Source organism: Epinephelus moara, chromosome 19 (assembly GCF_006386435.1).
Source record: "Epinephelus moara isolate mb chromosome 19, YSFRI_EMoa_1.0, whole genome shotgun sequence".
Classification (NCBI taxonomy): Eukaryota; Metazoa; Chordata; class Actinopteri; order Perciformes; family Serranidae; genus Epinephelus; species Epinephelus moara.
In genome coordinates, this window is record NC_065524.1 from 9095519 (window position 1) to 9113021 (window position 17503).

General features: G+C 41.7%; 1 protein-coding gene across 2 annotated transcripts in view; it reads left to right on the forward strand.

Annotated features, from left to right (window-relative positions):
- LOC126406587 (serine/threonine-protein kinase VRK1-like) overlaps positions 1–17503 on the forward strand; it is a 38396-nt gene that overhangs the window by 19975 nt on the left and 918 nt on the right. The window contains exons 9-13 of one of the 2 annotated variants that reach the window (XR_007571722.1): positions 6481–6601; positions 8632–8690; positions 11424–11602; positions 15763–15936; positions 17144–17396. Coding sequence is in view for 1 of the 2 variants with exons in the window: in XM_050070949.1 (XP_049926906.1) it covers positions 6481–6601; positions 8632–8690; positions 11424–11602; positions 15763–15936; positions 17144–17338 (728 nt within the window). In the remaining variant the exon portion in view is untranslated. The remainder of the gene's footprint in view (positions 1–6480; positions 6602–8631; positions 8691–11423; positions 11603–15762; positions 15937–17143; positions 17397–17503) is intronic. The other variant, XM_050070949.1, reaches the window with a different exon arrangement.

Here is a 17503-nt window from a genome sequence, read left to right on the forward strand (position 1 = left end):
GTACAGTGGGTCCCAATTTTGGTAATGTGACAACACTAATCTGGAGGGGGTACATCTGCAAAAACTAATGAAAAACTAAACAACGATATTCGGTATTCGGTACTCTGTATTCGGCCAAGCGCTTAATATTATTCGGCTTTGGCTTCGGCCACAAATTTTCATTTCGGTGCATCCCTAGTGCCTAATAACCATGTAAATGCTTAATCTGATTGTTTATCTCTGGTTGGAATAAATATAGTTTTTCTGTGTATGTTTGCCTCGCATGGGGTTAACAGGAAGTTGCTAGTTGCTGGTGTGTGTGCCATATACAACTTGCCGCAATGGATGTTTCTACGAGCCCCCCACTGCTGATTTTTTTGCTAGTACCTCATTCTCATGTGAGTGCTCTGATAAATAAATGTATTATTTTCTTTTGAAACGGTGGCCTTATTGGAAGCCGTATACAAGATGCGTCTTTAACCGCTTGGAAAAGCCAACTTTTGAGAGCGTGGCAGCAAGTTGCATCTGAGGTTGCTAAGCAACCTCAACAAGCACCATATCATAGCCTATTTACCTGAAGTCCTGAGTGCCTAGCTGATCTTTTTCCAGGTGCTGTTTGTGTGTAGGCCTGTTGTTTGTGTGACAGATGTTAAGCTCTGGTAGCCTTGCACTAAAATGATCAACTTCTTTTCCATATTTATCACAAACTGATATTTATGGAGCTGGGTGCAGTGGTGCGCACCTGTAATCCAAGCTACTGGGAGGCTGAGGCTGGCGGACCGTTTGAGCTCAGAAGCTCTGAGCTGCAGTGGACTATGCCGATTGGGTGTCTGCACTAAGTTCAGTATCTATATGGTGCTCCTGAGGGAGCTCGGGACCACTAGGTCGTCTAAGGAGGGGTGCACCAGCCCAGGCTGGAAAGGCAGCAGGTCAAAGCCCCCGTGCCGCTCAGTAGAAAAGGGCGGCACGGTGGTGTGGTGGTTAGCACTGTCGCCAGGTGTGGGAGCCCTTCTGTGTGGAGTTACCATGTTCTCCCCATGTCAGCGTGGGTTCTCTCCGGGCACTCCAGCTTCCTCCCACAGTCCAAAGACATGCAGATTGGGGACTAGGTTAATTGATAACTCTAAATTGTCCGTAGGTGTGAATGTGAGCGTGAATGGTTGTTTGTCTCTATGTGTCAGCCCTGCGATAGTCTGGCGACCTGTCCAGGGTGTACCCTGCCTCTCGCCCAATGTCAGCTGGGATAGGCTCCAGCCCCCCCGCGACCCTCAAGAGGATGAAGCGGTTAGAAGATGGATGGATGGATATTTATGGATGAAAGGAAAGACATCTCTTGGCTGTGATTAGTTGGTCCTCATCACATGACATGTGTGTGACATGTGATGACCTGTGTTTCAAACTCAATTTATCTTGCACCCTGAAAAATAGGCTCTCAGGAACACGTGCACACAGCGACGGCATTGCTCTGCCGATTGAATGCGCCTGCTGGGCGTTTACTTTGAAAGCAATGAATTTGAAGGCGCAAAAAAACATGGCATTTGTACGGCCCCTGATGTGACCTCTAGCTCACCAAATAGAGTGTGCACCCCCTATGGGCTAAGTGGTGTTGGTTTGAATCCGACAAGCAGCCCTACTCTGCAACTGCATTCTCCAGCTGCTCTACCATAAAGGAAATACAAAAACTAAATTAATTATTTAAAAAAAGAAACAGTAGCTTAATGTTACGTTGTTGCTACAGGCTAAACCGTGGAGTCACTGGATATAATTATTGTCTACTGCTACCATTAGCATTGGCCTACACATGAGACTTTAAGGAAACAACAGTAAATTGTAGCGTCTGCATGTGAGATGTTTAGGGGACATCTGTAATTTGTAGCTTCAGAAAATATTTAGGGTTACACTTACTTTACATACTACTAAAATGTATAAACAGATGGAGCCGCTCCTGTTTTAACACTTTATGTATTGAATGAATTGAATTTTCTCAGTCCAGCAGATTTGGTCCTTCACAGCAAGCAGAACCACTTGTCACAAGTCAAAAGGTTACATTCTAATTAAATGCTCTGGGGGCACGTAAACGCAAATTTTATTGGATCACTTTATTTAGTGTATTTAAACAATTCAGTTTGAATCTCTCCTCAGAATGATTTCAATCGGATTGAAGAAATGCTGTCCATGTAGCTGCAGCTATAGATTTATATTGTGGCCTGAACACATGGCAGACCACATGTTTGACCCTGACCAGTAATGAATTTGATTAATGACACATTGCAAACCTTTATTAATTGAAAACAAAAATCTCCTTAGAAACTACACATTGGTGCCCACCCTCAAAGTTGGGTTGTTTTAAGGTTTCTGATGCCAGCATGTAAGGACATTAGCTAACATCACTCTTCTCAAGGGCCCTTCCTACACAGTCAGTGTCAACATCCAGTCTTTAACCACCCTTTCCATTCTGATCATCCTCATTGATTGTTGAGCCTCCCTGCTGGGTCCAAGCAGTTTAGTGTTCCCAGCTAACCTCAGAGTTTTTTATTCAGGCACATCTCAACATTTATGTCCTTGAAGTGGTTCCCTTTCATCTTGCACTCTCCTTAGCAACACATCCCTGTCTTAATATTTTGTCCTCATATCAAAGATCCCAGCTATGATGACCAGGTTAAAAAAAAAAAAGTTGTAATACCTATAACACCAATGTGCTTTTGTGTAATCAGATTACTGCCCACCCATTCCATGTAATCTGGTCCTGTGTAGCAGTGACCACGCTTCCTCTTTAGACCAGCCTGGTGGCTGGGGAGGATCAATGCTGACCGTGGCTCAGGGAGGAGATTTCTCCCCTCTGATGGAGCCAGTCGATAGGTAATTTCTCTGGAGACGTGTGGCGGCCGTTACAGTATTGAGCTGCTAAAACTCCCCAGGCTCGACCCCTCTGGATGGACTTGGTCGACAAGTATTGATAGACCTCACACATTAATGTAGACCCCTGCAATCACACACACTCACAATAAGACGCAAACACACTCTAGACTTGTTCTTAAACAAGTCTTAGTATATGGGAAATCACGCTGGTATCATACATACAATTTTCATGTCTTTATGAAATTCCCCAATATTAAATTCTGTTGTTCCACCTGCCCTTCTGATCAAATCCCTGAAGTGCTGAAGTGTTTTTGGTTATGATCTGTGGAAAGCCTTTGTACCCTTAGGAGACATTTACAGTGCAGACACACAGCTGATTACAGTGCTCTTAATAATTAAATACCTAGGTGTAAAGCATGTTTTGAGCACAGTGGTTCCTCAGAGTGCTGTTAAATTCAATTTAGATGAATAAAGAATGAAGAATTTGTCACTGCTTTACTCACATTTATTGCACATAGCAAGAAAAACAGCAGAAACAGCAGTGACTCAAACCAAAGTCTGCCAAATAGCGGATTTAAAAAAGGATTAAAAGAGTATTGCACTCCTGTAACATTGTTGGATTCATGATGGGGGGGGGGGTGAAAAAAATAAAAGTATCGTTATCAATGCAGCAGAGATATTGTTGGATTTTTTTTTGTTATTACCGTAAACTGCATATGATAAAGGACATAGCCACCATCAAGTCACCCATTCCTGTTTTGAAGCCTTAAGTTTTGGCTGTTGCCATCTTGTGTATTTGCAACCAGTAGTGACAATATTTAGGTGAGAGGGTGAAGATAACTCTAACGCTAGCTTAGTTAGCATGGTGCATTTACAGCTATGGTTAATGCAAATGCAAATGTTTGCCTGTACTAAACAGACTTAAAACCATTAAACAAAATTTACTTTAAGGAAAAACTGAATATCTATTCTTAAATGGTCCTTTACTACAACCAAACACTGAACAATACATTTTTTAGGTGACCAAAATGTTACACTTAACTATTATGAACATAAAACACACTGAAATAGCAACAGCTACAACTATGCCTATACTCAGTGAATCTGGGTTATGCCCTGGTTACATTACCTTTTGGAACTTCCACATTGGCTTTATTTTCCAGCCCTGTAGGTTGTCACTTGTTCAAAACTTGGTGTAGCCATTACCCACAATGCATCACAACTACCGATCGTTAAGTGGAAGATTCAGGCAGGTAATGCTTATGAATAGCCTTGATCCTCTAGCCTCAAGTCAGAGATGAGGAGCAGGTTACACAGGTCTGGTTACTCACTTCTTTGCAACTCCACACCCACAGACAGAAAAGGTTTTATAGAGCTATAAATATGTATGCTAGTAGTACTACCCAGTACCTGTAAACAGTGTATCAGTGTAGTTCCCTTTGGAATCATGCTAGGGATGGCATTGTTGGTTGGTTGGTTGGTCTGTTATGGCCAGTATACACTGTGCGATTTTGGGCTGTCCCAGACAAAAGATGACCATCGTGGGAGAAACATGGCGATATCTTTGGTCGTGGCTCTAAAACGGTGGTCTTACGTCGCACTGTGAGACAGGTTCAAGGACCGCCGTTGACAACGTCTTGCGACCAAAGATAACCTGAGATAAAATTCTGACGGTGTGACAGCTGCTACGACCTACGTCTACTAATCAACCAATAGAAATGCAGCACGAAATGACGAAATTGCTGAGGAACTGCAACTTCCAGGTGAGCAAGCTACCTATGGTGGCGCACATGGATGACGTACACTGATGTGGTGCATGCTGATGACGTTACATATTGACGTACGTCGTAACCTGTGATTCAGTAGTAAATGGCCATCGTACAATCTGCACACATCAAACTTGACGTCGTACCAAAGTTTATTAGATCCACGTCTCACAGTGTGTCATGCAATAGTCTTATAAGATTGCTAAAATCGCACAGTGTATAGAGGGCATTAGTTGTGGATGAATCCTACTCACTTTGGTGACGCTGTGACTTTTCCTCTAGCACCACCATAAATAGTTAATAGTTTTGGATCAGAGTGAAATGTCATGCAACTATTCGATGGACTGCCATGACGTACAAAGCAAACATTCATGTCTGCCTCAGGATGAACAGTGAGAAAGCTGGCGATTCCATAACATTTCTTCTATCATCAGGTCAAAATTTAACCTTCAAATCTAATACCATTCCTATCTGCCCCAGTTGTGCTTTGTGTTTAGTGCTAATTAGAAAATGTAAGCTTGCTAACACGCAACATATTGTAAACATGAGAAACATTAGCTGCTAAAATTTGGCTGTTAACATTGTCAGCATTAAACAGCTAAAATATCAACCACTACTCCTAATACATTTACTTCACCACAACTGCTAATCATCAAAAGTAAACTTTGTATCTCAGCTTTTATGTATCTTACAATTTGGTCACAGAGCTCCTAGCATGGCTTGAGTCTTGCTTATTGATACAGAATTAGAGTTTTTTTTTCTTTTTTCTTTTTAATCTTCCAAGTTTGAACATAAAAATGGCCTCAGGTTGTGACCATTAGAGCAGGTTGTCTTTATGTATCAGGCTCACACACAAGTACAAAAGGAGTCAACAACACACCATTGTTGATTTCTGTAATGTGGTAGTAATTTGGTCTCAGACATTTCTATGTTTTACACTCAGTAAACAACCAGTGGCTGTAGCTCAAGAGACAGAGCAGGTCACCCACTAATTGGAAGATCAGCAGTTCAATCCCCAGCTCCTTCAGTCCACATGTCGAAGAATCCTTGGCCAAGATAATGAACCCCAAATTATGAATGTAGCAGGTGACACCTTGTGCCACCAATATGTGAAGGGGTGAATGTGATTCGTAGTCATGCACTTTGAGTGGTTGGAAGACTAGATAGGTGCTATGCAAGTGCAAATCAATTTACTAAGTCCATTACCAGACAGTGTCGGGATCATGTCAAAAGCCACAGGTATCTGGTTTCATAAAATCGGCCACTGTAATAAGAAATAATTGTAAATGTCATTTAGAGAATTCCAAAGTGCTTTTTGTGTTTGTGGAGAGGGAACCATAATCACCCTCTAGTTATTCTACAGTATGTAATATCATTGGCAGTGTGTTTCATCTGAATCCATGCAAACAAACTGTAAATGAAGTTTTCATCTTCATCGGTCTCCATCTAAGGCCAAACAAAAATGTCTCATTGACAGGAGAAACAGTTTAAGAGGTGATTGAGTATCTGTGCTGCATGGTTCTTGATTTATTCATGAATCACAAATCTGCTACACCTTTCCAGTGCTGTAAATGGTACTTGTGTCCAACCTTGACTGCTCTGGGGAAAGATCCGTGGTTTGAAAATACTATATAGCAACTCTTTGTAAGAGTGAAACTGCTAGCGAATTTGGTACTGCTGCTTTTTTATTTTGTCTTTTTAGAAGTATTCTCTTGGTCTGAAGGGGAGAAAAAAAAAGCTTTCACGCACTGAAACTTGTGATGGAGTCGGGTGATTTATGACTGAAAGAATATGAATGGCAGCTGAGTATTAGATACGATTATGAGATAGATAGTATTACTTTTTCTGACCACCTTATCTTCCTGTCTCTTTATAGCTCCATCTAGACGTGGTGACCTTCAGATTTTGGGTTTTTGTCTTCTTCACTGGTTATGTGGGTCTCTGCCTTGGGACAGAGTTCTCAAGAACCCAACTCAGGTCCAGGAGGCCAAGGCCAGGTAGGTAATCACTTGTATTCTTACTACAGCAGAAACCTATAGGGATAGTTTGGATCTTTTGAAGTGGGGTTGTATGAGGTGCTTGTGCAAAGTCAGTATATTACGTACAATTTCGGGTGGCACACTATCAGTTTGGAGAAGCAGGCAGGAGTACCGCCACACAAGCAAAGCAGTGTACTGCTGTGGATGGGAACAGCAGCAAAATGTATTTTAGCCACTTAAAAAAAATCTGTTCAATGGTACACTATGTTAAGAGTATTTTCACCACTTAACCTTACTGCAGACAGGCCTTTCTGACTGGTAAACTGTCAACAGCTTCACTTCCTCATCTGTGCTCTCATCAAAGCCACCAGACTCCCATTGACAAAAAAAGTATTCTAGCTTGCATAACTTGGAAGTTGCTGGTCTACAGCTGTCTCAGTCAAATAATTTGTTTGTTATTTTTTTTTACTTTGGCGAATCCAAACTAACCATGTCAAATGATAAAGTCACACAATACCACAAACTAACTGACTGAAGCAGCAGTTGTTTTTTGGCAGTCCTCCGCTGTGCTCTATAGTGTAAGATAAAGGTTGACCAATTAATCGTTTTGCCCAATCTTAATTGGCGGATCTTGGCTCTGATAGTGGCCAATGGCTGGGCAGCCTCCACCAATCAGGCGGGGTCGCACATCACCAATTGGAGCAAAGAGAGGAGAGAGAAAGCAGGTCCCTTCTGCTTTGTAACTGTGTCTAGTGTATTGCAGCTACAACATCCTTGACTAAGTGAATGCTGCCACTCCCTGTTTCAAATTAAAAGCCCTCATTGCAATTTAAAAGTCCTCCAGGATTTCATACGTGGTCTATCTTTATACTGGGTTTTGACTTAGACTTATTTTGCTCTGTTTTCAAATCAAATAAAATTGAAATTAAAATCCCTTGTTTCAAATTAAAAGCACGCCAGCATTTTATATATGGTCCAGCCATATACAGTGTACTAGGCTCCGACTTACTGTGCATTCCAACACCCATACTACTACTACTACTATATACTAGTACTAGTATACTATACTGCTATATAGTATGCCAGAAAAAGATTTACTATGTCCCACTGCATAGTGTGTCAAATGCAGTATACCAAAAATACCTGGATGTTCTGTTACATCCACTCAGATTTTGCAGTATGCAAGCCAGCATGCCTTTCCAGCCTTTCTGACCCACAATCCTCTGTGCAGTGAAAGATCTGTCACATCGACGGTCAGGTGTCTCACTTATGGATGACAGTGCTTTCAAGTGACAGATGACCAGTTGATTAGTAATAATAGGAATAGTAATTGCTTATTTGAATAAAACAATCATAAATATAACCAACAACAAAAGGGTATAAGTATTAAATAACAATGACAGAGAAATGTACAGCTTATGTAATGTAACTATTGTGAATATAATATGTTAGTACCTCTGAAATAAATATGACTCCCACCTAGATTTTTTACGGTTAGTTTGATGTTCAGTTCCAGATTCATATATTTATTTAGCTATTTATCCCTGACTGATATTCAGTGATCAGACTTATTTTTTTCACTTAGATATCTATTACTTTGACTTAAATGTTTATTTTCAACAGTGATCCAGTTTCTAATGAAGTCCAAAGTTTTGACTGTAAAATATTTTTTTTGTTGTTAGTTGTGCTATAAAATACTTGGTGAAACTTAACATCAATTTTAGAGACTGTTGAGAGATGTTGATTTCATATAATTCTTCAAATCTGATTTGTAATGTTGTATTGAAATGAAAGTTGTTCATAGTAGTTTGCTCTCCACCACATTATAGGTACACTTGCGATGGTACAACGTACTAGAATTGCAACGCTCTAATACTAATAAATACAACATATAAATGTACTGGTTATCACTGTTTTTATGGTTTGCTTTGACTTGGATTCATCTTGTTCTCCTGCTGTGTTCTTCCCACCTAACTATCTACCCCTGACCTGCATCTCTCATAATGTTTCTCTCCTCACTGTTTTATCTCCTCTTACTCCTCCCTCAGACTGATGGATAATCTGCCAGGCTCAGTCCAGCAGCTGTCAGTAAGCGGAGCCAGCACAGGTAAGCCTGGGCCACAGGACATCATTTACACCTCTTACATTATACTGAAAATTTGGAAATAAGACGACAAGCCTGTGGAGCAGCAGAGACGAATCTCTGTGTCTAATCGTCTGCTTTTTTAAGGGAGATCCAGAGTAAAAATCAGAGCCAAGACTAATTCAGGTAGAGGGGCTGACATGCACAGGGCATATGGGTAGCAGCTGTTGTAACAACACTATTACTGTATGCAAAGACAAAATGTTTAAAAGGTTTCCAGTCAAAAAAGGAATCTCATGTCTCATTTCTCATGTTTTCCATCAGCTAATTTGCAGCTGAAACTCAGACAAGAGACAAGCCACAATTCAGATCATATAGATCACACCGCAAAGGGTACAGAACTTTTAAAAGCAAAGTGAGTAACACTCTGTCGAGGGTTATACTGTGCCCTCAACTTTCTCTACTGTTTGGATGGATGAAACTCAACCCTGACTGAAGTTATTTTCATGATTTAGGGGCACCACTACGTGCTTTAATGACAGGAACATATCAACATATCAAATTACACATCACACAAGAGCAGCAAGCCTTGGTGCAATTAGATAATTCTATCTTAGTTTAAAAATGCTCATCTGCCAAACACAAAAAGCAGTACACAAAGGCATACAACTGTAGTTACAGCAAGGTAAGGTTAGACCATATCTATGACAGTAGTTTAGTAGCATTAATGATGTTTGGAGAAGCTGTCAGTGTTTTTACATGTGGAGTCACCACCTCTAGGCTTAAGGCCATGGTTCTCTGCCTCTATCTCAGGGTCTTGTTCATGAGTGAGGGTAGAATGGAGCATAAGATAGATCAGTGGTTTGGCGTGGCGTCCTCAGTGATGCGGGCACTGTGCCAGGCCATCATGGTGAAGAGAGAGCTGAGCCAGAAAGCAAAGCTTTCAATTTTCTGTTCCATCTACAACCAGCCCTCACCTATGGTCATGAACTCTGGGTAATGACCGAATTGAGTTTCCTATTAAGGGTGTCTGGGTTCAGCCTTAGAGATAAAGTAAGGAGCTCGGACATCCGGAGAGAGCTCGGACTAGATCCGCTGCTCTTTCGTGTTGAAAGGGGTCAGTTGAGGTGGTTCAGACATCTGATCTGGATGCCTCCTGGGTGCCCTTTGTTAGAGGTGTTCAGGGCACATCAAACTGGTGAGAGGCCCTGGGGCAGACCCAGCACATGCTGGAGGATTACATATCTCTTCTGGTCTGGGAACGCTTCGGGGTCCCCCAGGAGGAGCTGGAAAGCGTTGCTGGGGAGAGGGGCATCTGGAATACTTTGTCAGCCTGCTGCCCCTGCGACCCGGCTTCATTTAATCGGTTGAAATGGATGGATAGATAATTTATCCAGTCCTATGCTCAGTACCTCCCTCACATGTATTTTGCTAAAACATTATGATTTAAAACACATTAGTTCAGACAGTCTCATGCACAGCCAAGTAACGCACCTGGACACGCGTGAGCTTGAACTCTGGTTCGGCATAAACACACACAAGCGCTCAGGGCATGCTGCTCATAGATGGAGACTGCTCATATATATAGGTTTTAGCAAAAATGCATGTGTTTTAGAAGTACTGAGCCTGTCACTGGATAAGTGTCATTTTTTATATTGCATGAGTTGATATAATTTCGCTGTTATTAAATGTTGTCTACGACTTCAATTCAAGAAAAATGTTTGTCTCTTTTAGATTCTCCGTTTAATTTGGAGTTATGCAAGAAAAAATGTGTTTGGATATATTAAACTGGCCAACACAGTGTGTTGCCAGATGACGTGTTGGGCTTTGCTGTGGTGGGAGAGAGGGAATGCCAATGCAGTGGGATTCATTACTGAAATGAATGACAGGCTGCTTTTCTTTATGCTGGGCTAATGTTAGCTTTAACATGGCCTAAGCTTGCTTGATGTTAATAGGACCTTTAAATGGGTTATCACCCAAGAACGTGAAGAAAGAATGCTTAACAACAGTCCAGACTGTAGATCAAATGCTCATTCTAACAAAGAATAAGACACTCCGTCTCTCCCTCAGTTACCTGAAGCTCCTGAGTAACTTTGTACCAATTAAACACCTGTCCCATTGACATGCCTTTCAAAGTTTGTCGTGTTTTATCTCACCTCTTTATAAGGAGAGGTCACACCTGTGTGAGAGCTTACTGTGTGATGTATGTTTGGGACCGGGTGCTCCTCTGCTGACGAGGCCCGGCTGCCCGCCACAGATAAGAGCCAGGGTATGCATCAACTACGTGTGTGTGTGTGTGTGTGTGTGTGTGTGTGTGTGTGTGTGTGTGTGTGTGAGAGAGAGATACAAGTTCTGCCGCAGTATGTGTCATACACGTCGTCTGGCCAGTGTGTGATGCATCGTGTATGACACTTATACACAGACACACACACACACACACACACACACAGACAAGATGCATATCCATAGCTGTGTGCATGCCTAATCTACTCTGTGAGGAGATGCATTGCCAGGCAGTGTATTATCTGGACTGTGAGACCTTCAGGTTCATCCCATCTTTGCTGCTGCATGACTCAAGTGTCCCTGAAATGGTTTCATACGGAGGACTTAGCACTACTGAATCGAAAAGTCTCAGTTGGTAAAATCAAACCAATGTCATTAAATGGTCTGAATGATCTGACTTGATCCATTGTTTTGTTCAAGGTTGAACCCTCTGACGTAAATCTTGTTTGACATTCACTCTGTTCCTGTCTTCAGATGAGGTGGCCGCATTCCTCAGTTATGTAAAAACTCTAGACTACCAAGAAAAGCCAAACTACCAGCGTCTCAAACAGCTGTTGGCCACTGTTGTCACAGGAAGACTTGACCTCTCCATACCACAAGGACCTGCAGGGGAGTCAACCACCAAGGCACAAGATCCCCCCAACAGGGAAAAGGTGAGAACATAACAAGGTCAGGGGCCTAGTATCAAAGACTGTCTATGTGAAGCTGTCTCAATTTTAAAATGGCCTTCTCATGTATACACAAATTGCATCCACATGAGCTTTTCCGTGTCATTTCACAGAGACCTCTCTGTGTCCACAGTGAAACACCTGAACAACATAAAAACAGCTTTATCTCTTCTTCATCGACCTCTTTTCAGCTGGCAAGCAACAAAACTGCACTGTAGAACATCTGATAAAGAGTGAGAAAGAGAGTCCAGCTGACTGACATTTCAAATGAGTGATCACAGAGAAAGTTAGAGGCAACTAAAGGTGGTTTTTTTTAACTTAACTACCACTCAGGCCCAGAGTCTCATGTCGTTGTTTTGAAAAAGTCGCATTTACCCTGTACACACTGAAACACAAGCTGGCACTTCAAGATTTGTTTGCTCTGAAGATTGTTTTGTGTCATATTTTGTGTCAAAGTGACGAATGGGAACAACTTTCTAAAAACTTTGTTAGCTGTGAAACAGGCTGGGATGTAAACACTGTCAATTTAGTCCACTGAAAGTTCTTGATTTTGCCATCGACAGGCTCAGATTGTTAGTCTTAGTGTCTGACAGCTAATGGTGTGGCAATGGCAAATTTGAGAATGTCAGTGGCAAAAACAAGGAATTTTATTGGATGACATAAACTGACGGCGTACAAATGCCCTGAGTGTTTACACGTCAGCATGTTTTACAGCTGCCAGAACACTAAATACTGGATTGATTTAAAAAATTGTTGTTCCCAGTAGTCACTAAGACAAAAATATGGGCAAATGGGGACCACAATGCTGGACTTAACTTTTACCCGGCTGAATTTGGACATACTTTGAACTGAATCAGCATATGATATAAGATCGCTTTCAAACAGTGTCGTTAGATTTATACATTGAAATATGAGATTGCGTTGCTTACTACTCAAGCTAATTTCTTTCATTTCAAACAAAAGGGTATCACCACTGGTGGTAATGTAAAAGGCAACACTTCTTGTGTGCCTGAAAATGTTTCCTTTCTGTCTTAAGCTGTCCCCTAATTTACAGACATGACTGGTTTAAGCTGCCTCCCAGATTAGCTCAAGTCAAAAAGTCACAAAACACATTTAGAATGGTCTCTTTACCACCCTGCTATGAGAACGTCCCCACCCTTATCCTCACATCTTGAGTGAGTCCTCTCAAATCAAACAGGCTCACACAACACTGCTAATCATGTCATTCTTGGGCAGGCCACCCAACTATGGTATGGCTACCCATAAATATTTACCCCCTGTGACAGTAGCAGAGGTTCAAACATTGTTTGATGTCATCCTGTCTGCCCCTGTCATGTACTACTCGTCAGCATCAGCTCTTGTTAATTCAGCCATAATGGCAGCGAGGTATGAAAGTCAAATTAACAGTACAGCACTGTGTACATGCCAAGCCTTACAGCAGCAAGTCAGAATCTGAAGAGATGGCTGTATTATTAGCAGGACAAAAATGCTGGTATTAACCCATAACTTGTTCAACAGTAAAGCCCCGTCTCCACCAAATACTTTCAGTATTGTACCTTTGCAACCAAAAGTAACCACAGACATGGTATCAAGACCCTAGGTCCGTTTAGCGTTTCCACTGCAAACCATACCCTTAAATGTGGGCGGGGTTGTTGTCACTCACTGCTCCATCCAGCACTTGCAGTATTTCCTCTTTACCAGTGGCACAGATGGAAGTCTGCACCTCAATTATTGTTGACAGAATGAGGTTTCAAGCCAACATTTTCAGTACAAAATAGAACAGGCTGCAGTGAGAGTCTCTCTTGATGGGATTTTTAAAAAATAGTGGGTTTGTGCATTTAGTCCTTCTCAGGCAAGCTCAGTGTAGCCAGAGGCCACAGGAACAATGCTCTGTGACTTTTTTTTGAGTGAGGATTGGAATATATGCAGTTCACATAATCTGGTTTTTAAATGCTTGAAGATCCACTCATTAGTAAAAGTGTATGTCATCCAGGAGAGACAATAAAAACTAATGGAATGGTCAAGGTTTATACATTTAAATTTAAGGTGTGCTGATGGATTCACGTCATCAACTCATGTACTGAGTATCATCACAAGTAAACGTTCCACCTTAAAAGTTGCTGGCAGTCGGCCCAGTTAATTAAATTACGTTGTGAGAGGGAGAAAAACATCATTTCATTTTATAGATATAGTTTACTAATGTATGTTAAACTTAACATATAACCAGCCACAACTCAGCCCTGAGCAGAGTGACTGTCCGCTATTGACCAATCAATGGACTGCAGTGTTTCTAGCTCCACCTTTTAGTACCAGATCTGTGTGCTAGGTACCCCAACTGAAGGTTGACCAAAAACGGGGACGGTATGGTTCATGGTAACATCCGCAACCTTTCACAGTGGAAACAGAAGAAATGCGTACCAACCTGAACTAAGCTGAACCGAACCGTACCGGACTGCTTGGTGGAAACAGGGCTGTATATTAGGATAAAATTATGCAGATATTATGAGATATCGCATTTGTGAGAATGAGATGGATGTGAGGTCAGTTACCTTTGACCATCAATATTTAATCAGTTCATTGTTGAGTTCAGGTGGACGTTTGTGCCAAATTTGAAGAAACTCCCTTTAAGTGCTCCTGAGATATCGCATTTGTGAGAATGAGATGGATGTGAGGTCACAGTTACCTTTGACCATCAACATTTAATCAGTTCATTGTTGAGTCCAGGTGGACGTTTGTGCCAAATTTGAAAAAAGAAAATTCCCTCATTTTCATATCCAAAAGGTCAAAGATCAACTTCACTGTGGCATCATAATGTTCCACAAAAACACTTTTCTGGCCATTATTCAGGGCTGTACCTCAGGAACAGAAGGGGAGACGTTTGGTCAAATTATGAATTGGTGACACTAATCTTGGGTGCCCACCCTGAAACTGGCTGATTGTATAGATCTTCTCTGCTGCCGGGTTGAAGATGTGTGTGATGCACCCATGTTTTAGAATTAGTAGCTTCTTTGCAGCAGCATCCATATTTGAATGCTGCTGCAATTCAAATATGGATGCATATCCATATTTGAAGCATTGCCCGCTGCACATATATGGATGTAAACTGCAACTTGAGTGGTTGGTTGAGGCATACAACTGTGAGGCTGTAACTGAGTATGGAATATAAAGTGGTGTGTAATGTATATATGGTGTTGCCTAGTGACAATATGTTAATGTTACTGTGTGTGTGTGTGTGTGTGTGTGTGTGTGTGTGTGCTTGCTACATAAAGTGTTTAACACTTATAAAGAGTTTGAAGCATTGGCTAATAGGTTTTTATTTAAAACATAAATGCAGTCAGTCAGTGGGGGATATTTTATTTGAAATATTTTTGCATTCAGTGAACATTCAGCAACTCCAGCGTTGGTCACAAAGAGTCCTGTTTCCTCTGTTGAGTCTCTTAACCCCAGAGTGGAGAAACGTGACAGCAGTAAAGGGGAGAGTTAACCTGCCCCCCCCCCCCCCCCCCCCCATGAGTATGTCAACCAGGGGCTGGCAGGTCTAAAGCTGGAGGAGGACTGTGATTCCCCTCAAATTCACCAGAATCACTTCTTGACCCCTCGGGCCCAGCGAGCGCCCTCTCAATGGCCCAATTTGAAGAAGTTGATGACACACACTTTCCACAGCACAGGGTGTCTCCAATTATGCTCCTGATTTCCTCTCCTCTCCTTGTGTCATTTAATTTCCATGCTAAAGTGCTGGCCAGTTTGATCCCTAGTTAAACAGAAGTGGCCATTTACTGGCGGTTTAGTGCGGAGAGTAAATGTCAGCAGAGATAAAGGCCATTCAGCGGGCATGTTCTCTGAATCATTTGCCACTAGTGTTGTATAAATATATTATTATTTTACTGATGATTATAGTGATGCAGTGAGGCAAAGTTTCATTTAAGAGAAACTAGTCAAACAAAAACCCTGCATTTAGTGTCATCTGACAAAAGTTGCCATACAAAAGCAGCTATCACTCATTTATTTTATAGAGATATTTAAAACACATGGTAACACAGCAGCACCTGATACATGCATACAGCTTAATAATGCCAATGAGAGATTGGTGGAGCAGGAAGGACATGAAAATATGCAGCTCTAATTATCCATCTTCATCTCAACAGACAGCAGGACGAGCCAGAGGGTGCTCCAAAGCCAAGGCTGTGGTCACAGAGGTGGATGATGATGATGATGATGATGATGATGATGATGATGATGAACAAGAAGAGAAGATGAAGTCTAAACCAGTGCCAGCTCGCTACATAAGAGGACCGCCCCTCAGTCAACCTCAGGCACAGGTGAGGTCTCAGACAACACAGGGTTCATAGACATTACTTAGCCACAAGGAAAAGATCCTCAATGAAGATGGCAGTGGTGCCTACTTGTAATCTTTGCCAGTTAAATTGGTTCCCTGTATATGGTTTGGGGATGGCCCTGTTTAATAGTTTTGGGAGCAGGTTTTTAAAATGAAAAGGTGGATCACTCTTCCTCACGAGAAACGTTATTAAAGAATGACTCTAAACTTGAACAAACCAAGGCTGCTAGCAACTAGGTGGAAACCCTCATGTTCAATTTGTAAATGGTGAAATACTGTATTAGTAATGGAGTTATCTGTGGTTGGGCTGATGATGGGGACCTGGCACGGAGCACTTGAGACAGCAAAGTCTTGACTTTCATAACCTCTTAAAAGTCCGGTGCTATATTGCATGTATTAAAAGCACAGTTAACCCCAAAAATCCAAAACACATATTTTTCCTGTAGTGCTGTTTATCAGTCTAGATTGTTTTGGTGTGAGTTGCAAAGTGTTGGAGATATTGGCCGTAGAGATGTCTGCCCTCTCTCAAATGTAATGGAACTAGATGGCAAAAAATACATTTGGAAAAACTCAACGACAATGTCTCATGACCCAGTTACTCAAGATAATCCACAGACCTTGTTGTGAGCCGTTTCATGTAGGAACTATTTTCTTTCTACCAAACTAAACCTTCCAACCAGATCACCTCACCTAAATAAGTGTGTATCTACTCATGGACAAGAGGCTCTTGCTCGTGATGTAAACATTAATGGCGTCCTCCTCTGCTGAGCTGAAACATTAGCTAGCTCTGTGGTGCTAGGTGAGCTAGCAGTAGATGCACGCTTCCTTACGCGTAGTGGTGTGGTTGGTTCGTTCTCATGTATGTTAGAAATATATGAGAATGGCAAAAAAAAAAAGCAAAACAACAACAAAAAAATATCCCACACTCAATATAATTTTGAGGGTTTTATATGTAATAAAAAAAATATGTGCTTTCACGACATAGCAGGATGCACTTGTGTGGCTACACTGAAACAGCATTCATCAGAAAAAGCCCTTTAATGTGTCCACACCTTCCTCCTACAGCAGGGCACATGTACAGTGTAAACACAGATACGTTAATCATCATCACTGCACTTGATGGACCCAAATGTCCCAGTCAAACATATTTATCAATCAGTAATAAACTGCTGTTTTATGTTTGCTTATAGAAAGAAGATGACAAAGTTTTGCCTGCTGCCAGATCACTGAGGCCAAGGCGTGAACCTGTGACTTATAACGAAGATAGCAGTGAAACTGAGGAGGAAGACGGAGAGGAAGAAATGGAGGTGGAAGGCAGATCCAGACCCATTCCTGCATGCTACCTGAGAGGCCCTCCAGTAGGCCCCAGAGCTCAGTCTAAACAGGTGTGAGGCCAAGACGCCAGAGCAGCCAGGCTCCTCGTATGACTGCTTTTAATTTGCTGTGTGTATTAACACTTGTTAATATGGCTCCAAACCAAGCACTTTATTGCTAGAAAACCTCTATAAAGATGTTTAAAAACATTCAGACTTTTTTGTTGTGATTCAAGT